The sequence below is a fragment of the Chanos chanos genome, chromosome 5 (genome assembly GCF_902362185.1).
Source record: "Chanos chanos chromosome 5, fChaCha1.1, whole genome shotgun sequence".
In the NCBI taxonomy this organism is placed as follows: Eukaryota; Metazoa; Chordata; class Actinopteri; order Gonorynchiformes; family Chanidae; genus Chanos; species Chanos chanos.
In genome coordinates this window covers 8,671,679-8,686,355 of record NC_044499.1, presented here as the reverse complement: position 1 = coordinate 8,686,355, position 14,677 = coordinate 8,671,679, and the positions used below count along the sequence as shown (strand labels likewise).

Below are 14,677 nucleotides of genomic sequence, written 5' to 3'. Positions count from 1 at the left end.
GTCCTTAGGGAAGCATTCTGTTTCCACAGAATCATCACTGCTCTGCTGAATCATAAGCTCTCTCTCTGTCTCTCTCTCTCTCTCTCTCCCTCTGTGTGTTACGCTCCGAGGTAACCATTAAAGTTCTCCTGAAGGACCTATTAAGCCAACACTGCTGTAGTCCCTGGTTGGGTGGCATGGTCTATTACTAGGATGTGTCTAAGCTTTTCTTTACACAGTGTTCATTCAATACCACATTTTTTTCTTTCTTTCCTTTTTTTTTTTTTTTTTTTAATTTATACTTTTTGATGATATTGTTATGCTGTTTAAAATGCACAGTACTTTTAAGAATATGTAATGAGAATGGATGATGTAATATTCTGCCTAATGTAGATGTGTGTATATAAATGCAATGCTGACTTGAGGACTCACTATTTGTGTTTCATACTTTATACCCAGAGCAGCTGCTTGGTGTGTGGAGAAGATGCCTGGAGAGTCAGGCTGGTCGATTCCTTAACGTGACGCACTTTTGATTTACCTTGTTAAATTGCTCGCATCTCGAAATCAAAAAACCTTTCATTTCAACTAAAAAGACCATGTCAGAATGAATCTTCTCTACCCTTTCAAATAGAATCTTTTTTTTTTTTTTAAACAAAGCATTTCAAAACGGACCTTTTAAGAAAATGTCGCGTAAATTATTTCAGTTTTTACTAATCTTTAAATGGGTTTGATCCCGTCGGCCACATCTTTCACGTCGCATAACCCGTGAGAGTAGGTGCCCTGTCTTAAATTAGAATCTGTTCTATGACCATACCGTTTCTCCTGAGGGTTAGTGGTAATGAATGCTTTACACTGTTGGCCCAAAGTGAAGACATTTCAATGTTTCCCCCACCTTAACCACGGCTCAATTCCTGACCCCCCGCCACACCCAACCCCACCATCCCTCCTCCTACATGTGTAACCGGAGTGTGTGATGTAGGAGAAGTTGTCCGCCCTGGGACTGTGGGCCAGTTCTAACCCTAACACTCCAGCATTTGCACATGGACATAGTAAAACTGATGTAGACCTTATTCACAGGGAAAATGACTGTTTTTGAGTTGTAAAAGTTCTTCGTGTATGGGTTCCGTTAAATGTATCTTGTTGTTTGTATGTACAATTTTAATCATCTTAATTATTGTTAGTATTCACAATAAAACTAGGCCAAATGTACAGTATATTGTGTTATGTGTTTTTAATTAGATGTGTTTGTGTTTTTTTTTTCCTTCCACAAGTAGATTACTGTACCACACTATTCATTTGTGTAAATTTAAATATAGTTGTCCAGACTTTTGATACGGATGCACTCATTCAAGAAATTCCTCTTTTTTTTTTTGTTGGTTATCCAATTAGTCATGTTCTCAGGCTTTTTCAGTTCAACCTCAGTAGAATTAGTCTCTGCCTCTTTGGCCACTAGATGGCAGTAGGTAATCTTCCTCTTCTTCCTTTTATTTTTTTTGTACATGCAGTCAACAGTGTTCAACGCTTCTTACGTGCTACCAACATTATACTAAACTTTATGACTCTTTACTTGCAGCAGTATAGTTTTTACCTTAGGTGTGTTAAGTGAGAATGAACAAAATAAACACCAATCTCCACTATTGAAGTCAAGCTGCCCGATGAAACACAAGTATTTGATGGTTGAATTTGGGTAATTAGTTCAAAAAGCCTGGACGGGTGATCTGGGAAATGTGTTCGTTTTGTGAGCCCATAAAAAGAGATGTGTGACTGCCTCATCACCATGGTAATAAAACAGTAGGACTGGGAGTGCAGTGTAAGCAGGGTTAGCGTACAGAGTCCAGTTCAGGGCACGATGAACTGTCTGTGGAGGGCAGTGGTAGTGGATGTGTCAAGCTTTGTGCTCAGATTCACTCTTCAATCTTAAAGGGTTTTAAACAAACAAAAACAATCAAGATGGTCTCTGGGAAAATCATCAAACTGATTCTGTATGAGCTCCTGGAGTTTGCCTGTCTCAGTGTGCCTGTGTTTGTCGTTATGGAGCGGTTTGCTTCTCTCATGCGCTGTCTGAAATCTGACAACCACACCACTTACTGGTTGGTGGTAGCCGCCTCCATTGCTTATGTGACCACTGTGACCCTGTTCTTTTGGGTGCCTGTGAAATATCTCACGCTAAAAACAAACAGGTTCTCAGAGGTCATCCATTGGTAAGTACGCCTCTTGTCTTAGAGCTTGCAGGAGATTAAAATGTGATTTGGTGTTCAAGAGTTGCTTGTCATTGAGTGATGTGATTTTCGTTTTCCATGCTTTCAGTGTTAGGTTTTGTTTCTATCATCTGTCTGTTAATTGTGTTTGCTGCATTGTACTGCAAAGAAAAGCATAAGCTTACTATATCAGAAGAGGGTGTGAGAGATTGTCCTGCATGTTGTATAGCTTACAGTCCACCAAGAATTTTGAATACTGCCTGCCCATGGTGAAAAGCATGAAACTACACATTAAACTGGCATTTTCTAACTGGTCAGTCCTTCCTGAGATAGTTTTTTTTTCTAAGTATTTTAGTTTGCCTTTTACATAAACTGAGTTCAAAAACCTGCTAGACAACATTACGATCTAAACTGGAGTTTTTGCCACGGTATGACCTTACCACTAAATTGAACATGTGAATGATCACACCTTACAGGTTTTTTATTGGTGTATGTGGCTATCAGTAATTTGAATGCTAATTCATGTTAACCCTGAAAAATAGTTTTGTCTTTCAGGAGACCCGTGACACTGGCCTATATTATTCTGAGCACGTTACCATGTTTTGGCTTCATCATCGCAAGCTCGAAGGTACCGTATGAAGATTTCTGCACATTGAATTACGTGCGCATTTTAAACATGCTTCTGGCTTCTGTTCAACGTCTTACCGAGGCGTGATACGAGGGTTTTTAATTTCGTGAAACCTGCTGCCCACTGGTCATGGTTTAAAAGCCATTCTCCAGGCTATGTTGTAAGTTAAAAGAAAAAAAAAAAAAGAAAAAAGGCAGAGGACAAAAGTGACAGGACACAGTCTGTTTTAAGAGCCAATCACAGGAGTTTAAAAGACCCACATGAGAGGAACATCATGAGAAAATGTCAGACACAGGGCAGAGATGAGACCGTGGTTTATGTCAGACCTTAGGTATTCAGTAACCTGAACCAAAAAACAGCCGATTTACTATTAACTCGTACGTGTAACAAACTCTGGGTTGCCTCTTGTGCTTTTCTTTTATTGCGGACAACAAAAACTTGGATTATGGTTGTAAGGGTCACATTAAAGAGGAATGTGTCAACATTTCTTTCTTTCTTTCTTTCTTTCTTTCTTTCTTTCTTTCTTTCTTTCTTTATTTATTTATTTTTTGCGTGCAGATAAGGTGTTCAAAATGTTGTTTTGCCTGATCACCATTTCCTTTTTTCTCTTTTTTTCAAATTAATTGTCGCTTCCTGTTGCAACTTTTAAAGTCCGTGTTGACAATGGCCCATATTTTATAACTGACAATAAAAGCAAATGAGGAATCATAGCAGTTAGTTGTAAGTGTGTCAGCCAAAGGCAATAATACAGGTGCCTTTCACTCTGATGTGGTTTAATTGTTCTGACTTTCAGTTTTCTCTAATCCTGTGTTTTCCCCTTTTTTGTATTTTGGCTTTTAGGTCCAAGTTAACCAAGACGTGTGTTCTGACACGTTTACCGAGCTGCCCGTGTCGCTGGTGCTTTTCTGCCTCATTTGTGTAGACATCGTGGAAAGGATTCGGCCCCTGCGGCTTACAGGACCAGGTAATGCAAACAGTGAACTGTTCTCTATATTAAAACTCAATATTGATTTACGGTAGATCAACAGTTTTCAACGGTAGTGCTTGTAGTACACAGAATGAACGTTAAAAACGTATCCATTAACTGACTCTCATTGTCCTCCCTGTATTGAAAAGCTGATGGCCTTAGGAGCTATGACGTCCCAGGCCCCACGCTCACTCACCTGGAGCAGGTGAGCACCGTGTCGGTGCAGGTGCAGTCTGGTGATGGAGGGAATGGCTCACCGGTGAGGAACGGGTCAGCGAGATTCAGCAGCACGCACACCTCCAACGCCACCTATTTTAACTCCTATCATTCTTACTCTGGTCCCTTTGCCTTCCTTTGGGTCTCTGAGCCTCGTCACCAGGCGTTTGTGGACGCCTTCCTCTTCTGGTTTGACATGGTGGAAATGGTGAGGGTAGCTGGCATTACGGAGGTCTACTACTCAGGATGGATTTTCCCCATCTACATCCTGGCCTACCTGTCTGCCCTGCGTGTGATAGTGACTCCCAACAGTGCCCTGTTGTCAACCTTAGGAGTCTTATCTCAGGACTTGCCTTTCCTGGTGGTTCGCGTTTGCTTAATCGTGGTGTTTGGCTACGTGACTCCAGTGCTGTACGTTCTGAAGAACCTGCTGGCGTGTTTGACCTTCGTGTATTTCGTTTTCATGACCAAACTGAGGTTCTTTAACAGAGGGAGTCTGTTCTAAGCGTTTGTTCTTGGCGGAACAGAAGCCCAGCCTGGATTAATATCTTCTCATGTACAGTGAAAGAGTGCAGTGTCAGATCATTAGAGGACATAACCAAGGACAATGTTTTCTTCCAATCATCCATAGCTGTTATGATATGGATGCAAGTATGATGTATAGACTGTACATAACATAAAACAACGCATCAAAGATGACACTTCTCAATATGATTATGAAGAGCTTTTTCCCCAAATATCCCTTTAAAACAGATTGTTTCAAGTTGTATTTACCGCAAGATTGAATTCTTGCTTGTGTTTTGTCATTAAATCAATATTTATTCTAATTCAATTCGATGAACAGACTTGTATTCGTATTTAACAGAATGTATTAAAAAGTCAATGGCTTTTCTAGGCTACTCACGATGTTCTGTTAATATCTACAAACTCTAAAAAATATGAATTCCTCTGTTTATTTACAAAAACCTTGTACAGTTTTAATTTTATTCAAATACAACACTAAGTAGATTGCTATTAAATTTGTCCTTTAAGGTAACTGTATGTCAACCTTCATGGTTTATGGCAGTGGCTTGCAACCTTATGGTGAGCTTGACATTTGACTTATTACCATCACACAGGTATAGGCACTGTCCTAAATAAAGCAGCGTTTACACGTATGAAATAGAAGAGCTGTGACCAAGATTACATCTTGCTGTGCAGCTGCTGTTTACTGGTGTGAAGATATCATTGTCAAGGTGTGTTTGATATGACAGACTTAGCAGATAACTCAGGGGAACGTCACCTTGAAGCCAGGGAACTTGAATGCTGGAAGTGACGAACTGGATACAGATAAACGGAAGAGCTGGATTTCCACTCTTCTGGCAAGACGGATCTAAAGGATTTATGAGTTCCAGAGCATTTTTCTTGGTCACCGTGATCGATAGCGTAAGTCAAAAGTATCGGAGAAAGAGGAAAGCCACCAAAGATTCATTGCACGTCAGAAAACTCAGAATCTGGGGTCGAACGCCTTGCCTACCAGCCTCTAATGTGAAAATCTCTTGTTTGTGCCTTGGTGGCGTTGAAAACTCCAGTAGGAAACTCTCTGAATAGCAATTCGGAAATAAAAAAAAAAAAAAAAAAGAATTATGTAGAAGAAGAAAGGCACATTTTTGCACGCGATGACTCAATCATTTCTTCATCTTCGTTTTGTTCGTGCTAAAATTGAAACTCCAGACTACCCTCGGCAAATCAAAAGTAATTTTCATAAATACGTGGTCAGTGGAAACACAATGTCCTTATTTGTGATGAAATTATAATTGAAGCATAACTAACCTGTTTCCTTCACAGTGACTCCCATTGCAAAGAAGGGAATGATTCTCAATTTAAATTCATTAAAACCTGTACCGTTAGCGCACTGAACAGATGCAGCAAATGAAATTATACATGGTCCCTACTGCATCCTCTGCAGAGAGAGAAAAAAAAAGAGAGAGAGAGAGAGAGAGAGAGAGGAGAGAGAGAGGACAGACATGCAGATACGGTGGCTGATAAAGTGTAAGGGGTAGACTGATAAACGGGAACAATAAGGTTAAAGAAGTTTGTGTCCGTCTGTGTGTGTGTGTGTGTGTGTGTGTGTGTAATGGAGTAGTGAGTGCTGGAAGCCAGTGGGGCCAGAAAACACATTTGAATGCAGGCGGTGCGTCGGCTGCGCTGTCGGCTCATGCTACCTGCTCTGGCATGCGGTATAGCAACAAGGAGAGGGAGGAAGAGGAAGCCACGGACACGCTCTTGCTCCTGCATGCAACTCCCCCTTAGTCTTCAGCCTCAGGAGAGAACGTGTGTGACTCACTCAACACCCAGCAGGAGAGAAAGAGAGAGAGAATGAGAGAGAGAGAGAAAGAGAGAGACGTAGAGAGTGAAGAGTTTGAGTTGTAGAGGGAGCAGAAGAGAAGAGTACATGCAGACTGACTTGCAGCCACCGGACTCGTGCCTCTGCCCGGCTGGACTGGAGACAGGGCTACTCAGACAGACGTAGGATGGCACTGTGCTCTGATTGGATGGTGTAAGAGGGAGAGGTTGGTGCAGGGAGATTCAGGGTGGAAAATGACATTTGTGTTGTGTAGCAGTCTTGCAGTTTGGTCTCTTGAGTCAGGGGAGAAGAGGGGGGGGGGGGGTACCTGTCAGAGGGCTTTTTTGGAGGGGGTGGGCATAAATAAATAAAAGCGAGAGTGCTGGATTATGAACATCACAGGGATGAGGTGAAGGAACACACACCTGGAACCACCAAAGAGTGTTTACGTTTGTGTGAGTGTGTGTGCTCGTATGCGTATGTGTGTGTGTTTGTATGTGTGTGGGGAGATATTAGAAGACAATGTGACTCACAATGGTTCGCCGTCTCTCAATGGAGCGCTTCATTAGTCGGACGCTACGAACTCGTCAAGGGACCAAACTTCCGGAAGGACTGAGTGTATTCCCTGTTCCCCGTTGTGTGATCATACAGGTTTTACCTGTGAATGCATTGAGCAGGCACATGGACCTACTGTTGCTCTTCTATCATACTGATTTAATAGCCCGCTCAGACTGAGGAGACCTGAAGGGAACTTGTGACGTGGCTTGGCTGTACTCTAACCTCGAAACCCTCTTGATGTTCTCTTGATGTATTGCTGTGGTCTGGGACACTGGCGGAGAGTACAGTCCACCTATGTAAGTAATTGCAGCGGTCATTCGTGTGTGTGTGTGTGTGTGTGTGTGTGTGTGTGTGTGTGTGTGTGTGTAAGAGAGAGACACTAGAATAACAGAGAATGAGTTAATCGACTTAAAAAATATAGTAAGAGACACACGCATCAGCAAAATTCTGCTGATCTGTGAATCATATCACATGTGTTTTTTACATTCATTTGGAATATGCCTGTAACATTTATTTTTAAGCCTATTGATGCGGTGGGATTAATATGAAAACAGAGTTCAAGTGAATGGTAACAATGGCAATGAGTTAACGGAGTAACACACATTCAACACGTGAGTTACATATGAATCACTTCTCCTCCATCCGTTTCGTGAAAAACCGAGTGAAAATAGAAGAGAGCACACAAGATCTTTTTTTTTCTTATTTCTTTTTTTTTTTTTTTTCTGACACTGTGGTATGTTATGTTAAATATCTGCATTATGTTCAGATGAACAAAATAGTTAAATTCATAAAGTTTTCTCTTGGGGCACACACTACAGCCCCAGGCTTCACTGAGACACTCTCTACTTCTCCGGTCTCTGACGACCCTCGAGTGAACGCAAAGACATTGCGGTAAACAGTGGGACTTATACTCGCAATCCTGCATTTTAATATTGTTAATTTCACAGGTTATTTTCAAACAATTAACATGGCTCGAATAGGATCTCTGATCTCTTCTATGGTGTCACGTGTCACACAGAGACTCATTTAGATCAAGCATTTATCTCAGCACCACAAGGGCACGTATGTGAGGCGCTATTAAAAACCATGTTTTACTGCCACCTGAACTGCAGAAGAGAGAAAAGACAGGGACAGAGTGTGAGTCACTCTGATGAACGCTTTGCTAAATCCTCACGGCGCAAAACCGTGGATCCTACACATTCTGTGAGAAACTCAGCACAAAAAGAAAAAAAAAGAAAAAACTGCCAAAGCAAACAGGTCGGAAATAAGCTTAAGCTGTCAGAAGGCAAGTGCACTGTCAGCAAACAGACATAATCGCACACAGCTGAATCCATACAAGAAATGCTCTTCTCACTGCCTAATGCTCTCTGTGATTAAGGTACACTTCAGTGTTTATAGTGTGTATAACTGTAGCCTACAAAGTATACTGTGTTATAAAGGTCACTTTGACATGGCTCTAACTCTCCTCTAATTTTTTAAGAGGCACTGACATATGTCTAATGCCTTACTTTGATCACCCAACAAGGAATGAAAATGAATTCAACGGCATATATTAATAGAACATAAAAAAGTGAATGGTGTTGCAGTGTTGAGGTGCTTGCGTCAGACGTTTTTTTTTTTTTTTCGCTGAAACTCCTCAACACATGTTTAATAACATGACTAACAGATTGTGTCTTTTTCTTGATTAGAAATAGATTAGCGATTGTAGGCGTTGATAACTGTGAATAAATAAATAAGTAAATATAAAAAATATATGCATATATAAAGCATTGTTTGTTGGGTTAATTTGAGCAATGCAAGTCGAAGCTGTGAGCACCCACTTCTTTTATAACTTGTAACTTTTATAACAGCTGTACTAATAAACTGAATCAGTTGTGAACATCTAAGTGTACTCTAATCAATACCCCCGATTAATTGACTCAAGTCAGTGCACCTTTGCTGCTGACACAATCAATTTTGACTTTAATGTGAGGAGACGTTCTCATGGTAAACATAGTCGTTTGGTGTCCGATTTAATGATATCTCAGTTAACAACCTCCTTTTTTTCTTTTTCTCTTTTTTTTGTCTTTCTGTGTTTTTTTTTTCCCTCTGGCAGTGAATATGCTTGAATTACATTAAGTGCTTGCCTGGCTGTGACAGGCAGCATTAGGCTGAGCACTGTTCTCTGTTGTGATGTTACTCTTCATCCCTGAAAAGGTGCCAGGCTGCATGACCGGAGCTGGAGGCCAGGTCAAGGACAGGCCTGGTTTAAGACCAGTTTCTGGCACTCATATAAGCAACATTATGTAAATGAAAAAAACCCACAAAGCCCCCATACAGTTTCTATAACTTTTACTAGGACTAGAAAGGAATTAGGCTAATCATTTAACTTTATATCAGGCTTTTTTGTTCTTGTTCTTCTTCTTCTTCTTCTTTATTAAAGCTTCAATAGTGTTTTGAAATTAATTTGCATGTCCATACATTTTACTTTTCTTGTGCTCATGGGCTTTGGTTATCATGTAGATCACCGGTAAGCACACCAAATATCACCCCCCCCCACCCCCACCCCCGGCTCTTATGTTGTTTTTTATTTAAATGTTAGAACTTCATCATTGCAAGACCCATTTGTAACACCAAGTCTTGGTCAGACTCAAACCTTGTCATTTATTTTTACCCTCTCTCTCTCTCTCTCTCTCTCTCTCTCACACACACACACACACACACACACTCTTTGAAGATACATTTATTGCTTAGGTTAATTAAAGCCATATTTTGAGATCTATAAAACAAGATACAATCATGCAAGAATGCACAAAAAAAAACGAAGAATACAGCCAAATGTAATCACAATAACCATACGGCAATTTTTTGTTGCAGATTCTCTGCTTCAGATTGTTGTTGAAGGATGCTAAATCGCATTTGATCACTATTAGAGGATTATGTTGAGCATTTTTTTTTTCATCCTGTGCAGATAGAGATGCTTCAGTTGTCTGTCAACACTTGGCAGGACTTGCCTTGTGCTCCTCCATGTGCTCTCTCTCTCTCTCTCTCTCTCCCTGCTGTGCGATTGGTACGATTGGCCACTCACTGGTGCCAGCCTCCAGCACTATGGAGGAGGGGCATGAGCCAGATGTTTCATGTTACTATGCATATTCATGCGGGTCTTTGAATGCGTTATCAATCTGAGGAGCTTGAGTTGTGCTAAGTGCTGACGTTCCGTGAAAGAGAAAAGGATGAAATCTTCACTTTCCTCCTGTCCTGTTCTTTACACTGACCTGTTGGAACTGAGGAGCACAAACTCATTAGCCCCTCCCTCTTCCTCCAGAGGCAGCTCTCGTCCATTTTTAAGTGAGGTGTGATTGGATGGGCGATGTTTCTGGAAAGTGCAAGATTGTTGTGGAGCCTTGGGTTTTGAGTGACACTGGGAATAGACAGTCTCTCTCATGGCTCTAAGGCCTTCTAGATAAAGAAGCTCTCAGAGGGAAGAGAAGCTGGTCCTCTCTCCTCTATCTAGACATGCCCAAAATGTCCAAGAACAAAAACGTCTCCTGGGTGAGTACTATCCTGCCAAGAACTGATTTTTTGGGATGCATTACCAGACAGTGGGGCTGGGTAAAGTGATCAGTAGGACCGGACTTTGTCACGGTACTCGAGCGACAGTTGATCCTTAAAATCTAATATTCTTTTGAATGTGTATTGTTTAAGGTTCAGTCATTTGAGTTTTGTATTTTATATCACGTAGCAAATGGTGCTGAATAATGCTAATGGTACTTTAAATTTGGTAAACATTCTCCCACAAATAAAGCGGATAAAACTTCTGTTTGCTGACGTTTGTAATATCACTGAGGGAGTTTCACATGACTCTAGTCAAAGACAAAGACTATAAAGCAGCATTGTCCAAAAACAAACTTTCCATGTGCTGAAGAAACAGATGTGTTTGAATTTCAGTGTGACCTCTGTCGCTCTGATGGTTAAGTCATGTACATATGACTACCGGTTTTGTACATCAAAGTCTCCCATTGTGTAAATTGTTTGAGCTTAATTATTTGATTACAGTTCAGAATTGTGTATAAAAACAAAGCCCAGGCAGGAGATAGTTAGAATTCAGCAGCAGTACAAGGAACTATAGGCTGGTGCGCAGAGGGGGGGGGGCTTATTTTTAATTTTGTCAATCATTTGCCAAGTAAAATTGTTTTTCTACCAATCAGTCTACAGCAGAACTAGAAATGATACAACTAGAGATGTAATAAGAAATAAGAGGCTTATTTAGGAAGCATGGAAGATCATGCCATAAACTTTTTTTTTTCTACAACCAAGTATTCTTGCACCGAGTAAAGTCGTTCAGGCCCGTTAAAGTGTATGTCATGATTTATGTCTCATCAAAAAAATCATTTTCAATATAGAACAAGTAGTGAATTCCCTGAATAAAAATGAATATAACTGATGGTAAAACCCTTATAGGTTTTAGACAGAAATATATGTAATGCGCTGTTGGCGTTAATTCTGCCTTCATGAAAAGACAGATTAGGATCTTTTTTTGTGAGAGGTCTGATTCCATTTGGATGCTCTACATCACTTCATTTGTGTGTGGATGTATTTCGAGAGCTTTAGAGTATGTCCCTCATGAATTGTGTATTTCTGCAGATTTAATCTTGTGTCAAGAGATTTCAAGCAAAGTTCGTCAGCTACCGTGTAAAACTATAAAATGTGAAGAATGGAAGCGAAAAAACACATTGCTGTTGTGTAAAGGTTTAAAACAACCACCCAAGTCAGAGCTGCATGTAGATGGGATAGTCCTCTATTGTCCTCGGAGAACCCATAATTCCATCTTTGAACAGATGTGCAGTCAAAGATGCCATAACCCCCAACCCCCCCCCCCCCCCCCAGTAACGAGCTCATGCTTTCGTGACATCGTGCATTTTAAACAGGCGTATAATGAGTAACCTGACTGCTGTTAAGACCAGGGATTACAGAGCAGCAAAAAAAAAAAAAAATCCCCTCGACGTATTAAAATCTCCTGGAGGATACTGTTCAAACAATCATAGACACATCCAAAAAACAAAATAAAACAAAACAAATAAAAAAAAACAAAAAAACACAAGATGCCAAGAGCTTGGACAGGGCTAAAAAATCAGAATACAATCTTCATCTGATGCAAAGCCATGCTGCAGAGGTGAGAGCACATTGTGGATGTGGTGAGGCTGTGAAAAGGGGCTGAGTCTCTCCTGTCTCTGTCAGAGAGAATGTATTATTTGTGGAACATGCCAAGCAGATGCTTCTCTTTCAACTGGCTGTTCGTGGAACTTGGTTGGGTGGAGCGGAGTAGAGTGGGACAGAGTGGACCGCTGTGAGGTGGGAGTAGAGCAGACCAAGGCTGAGTGAAATGTCTGGGAGAAAGTTTAAATAGAGTGTGGGCGTGCAAAGGGAGGTGTAACAGAGACACACAGACTAGATGAGGCCTGGAGTAGAGTAGAGCAGAGAAGATCAGAGTGGAATAAGGTGCAAAAGAACAGAGTAGAGCAGAATAGTGGAACTGAATCTGCAAGAGGAGATTAGAAATTAGACGAGTGGACAGCAGAGCGAGTAAAGTAAAATACAGAAGAACAGAGCTGAGAGAATTAGAGTGGAGCAGAGTAGAATGGTGTGGAGCAGAGAAAGATTGGAAAAGAGTTAGACAGTGAATCAGGGTGTAAAGTGGAGAACTAACCAAAAGGAGCAGAGCAGGGTAAGTCATATGGTGTGAGGTGGATGCAACAGAATGAATTGGACTCGAGTTTAACAAATAGAATAGAATAGAATAGAATAGAATAGAATAGAATAGATTAGAATAGAATAGAATAGAATAGAAGTGGGGCAGAATGCAGTGAGGTGGAGTGCTGAGGACTGCAGCGGGGTGATGAAGGTTAGAATGAGGTGGGGTGCAGTGGAGTGAGCAGGGCTAGAGTGAAGTGGTGAGTAGCAGTCAGTGACTGGATCTGCAGCAGTGCGTGTCTGCCTTGCCCTCCAAGCCCAGTGTTACTAAGCACAGCTTTGTGCTGCACATGCTTGTATGTAAGAAGCTTAAAGACAGATGTGTGTGTGTGCGTGTGTGTGTGTGTGTGTGTGTGTGCGTGTGTGTATGGGGGTGTGTGTGTGTGTATGGGGGTGTGTGTGTGTGTGTGTATGGGTGGGTGGGTGCACATCACGTGTGTGCGCATAAGTGTGTGTGTGTGTTTGCGCATGCATGGCAGCTGTATTTTGCACTGATGTGTGTGTGTTTGTGTGTGTGTGTGTGCTCTCTAATATGTGCACGTAAATGAACTAGGATTATATATTTCTGCCCCTTTTGCTTTGTCTCCGTGTGCTTAAGTGATGTTTTGGGCTTGTTCTTGTTCCTGACGGCACAGCAATGCTGCCAAGCAGAACAGAATCATTTGGCAAAGACACTCACTTACACTCTCATCAAATTCATTACAAGCATACATTTACACCGCATCTTCATAAACCCATCACTGTCCTCCAAGCCTCACACTAGCTTGGCCCACCACATTCACCCACACTGATGATACACGTGGGTCTAGTTATGATAAATGAATGGATGAATGGATGGATGGAATAGTAGACAGACAGTCAGACTCAAAGACACAGCAGACAGACAGACAGACGTAAAACTGCGGTCATCTGAGAACTTTACTATGGAGTGCGTCCTGATGATGGATTTGGTGATGAGTAGCATTTTAGAGCAGCCTGCAGTGACTTTGTGACGTCTCTTCTTCTGCTGCTGCTAATGATGATAATGATGATGATGATGATGGTGTTCTGGTCGGGACAGTAATAATAGCACGGCAGAAAGGTTAGTGCTCCAGATGTCTCTGTCTGCCTAGCGGAATTCAGGCAGGCCTAATGCTCTTCGGCGATGGCCGTCCCGCCGTCCCCCCCCCCCCCCCCCCCCCCCCCCCCCACCTCCCCACCTCTTACATAACGCTGGTTTAAGCTGTATCTGTTTCTCTGGGCACCAAAATGAAGATCGTCTCTGGGGATTTAAGAGCTCTGATGGAAACTCTCTCTCTCTCTCTCTCTCTCTCCATCTGTTATCCCCAGCGTGTCTGGACTGCAGTTGTGCTCAGCACAGACCAATATCAACAAAAGCATAGATAAAAGTACATACATAGAATGCAACGTAAATGTGTAGGATGCACAAGGTACCAACTGTCAATGTATTTTGGCATGCTGGCTCGTCGTTAGGTCCACAGTCCATCTGAGAGGCCGAGTGATTTTGATGTTGGACATACTAAAATTTTCCCCTGAATGAGAGAACTTTATCAGCCGCTGTCAGTCAAACAAGTGAAAAACACTCCAATGCTCAGTTTGGACAGTAGCTTTCTTTTTCTTGTTGGTCACCCCACACCTTTTCAAGTTGATAAATTTCTTTATCTCTTTTTTTTTCCAGAAGAAGTAAATAATTCTTTTTAAGACATTAATTTAAACGTTAAGAGATTTAAAATTATTTAAATTTTGAACCAGAGCAAAAGCTCGTGACACAGTTGATTGTCTTTGCTGTTGGCTTCATGGCACATTTCAAAGCGATTTCAGGACTTCCTGAATTGTCAGTGGTGTCCTATTCCCTCGGGACAGTGATGTGCGAGCTCAGCATATGCCACCACAAAATGTTTCAGAAAGTTCGAGTACCAATCGTTCAGGTGAATGGGGCTTTGTGTCTTCAGTTAAGGTCAGATAATGGTGTGTGGAGCAACAGATGCCATGCTGTGAAATAAGCCTTTAATGCCGTTAAGTCTCGGGGGTAACTAGACACACACACACATAAATCAGTGCGAGAGTCGCTAACA

The 14,677-nt window shown here is 41.5% G+C and overlaps 1 protein-coding gene across 1 annotated transcript; it reads left to right on the top strand.

The window, feature by feature from the left end:
- The first annotated feature begins 1,929 nt into the window (after nucleotides 1-1,929).
- tmem236 (transmembrane protein 236) lies at nucleotides 1,930-4,493 on the top strand. The gene is made up of 4 exons (XM_030775976.1): nucleotides 1,930-2,180; nucleotides 2,733-2,805; nucleotides 3,646-3,769; nucleotides 3,922-4,493. Exons 1-4 carry the CDS (start codon nucleotides 1,930-1,932, stop codon nucleotides 4,491-4,493), a joined length of 1,020 nt encoding a protein of 339 aa, XP_030631836.1.
- The last annotated feature ends 10,184 nt before the right edge of the window (nucleotides 4,494-14,677 follow it).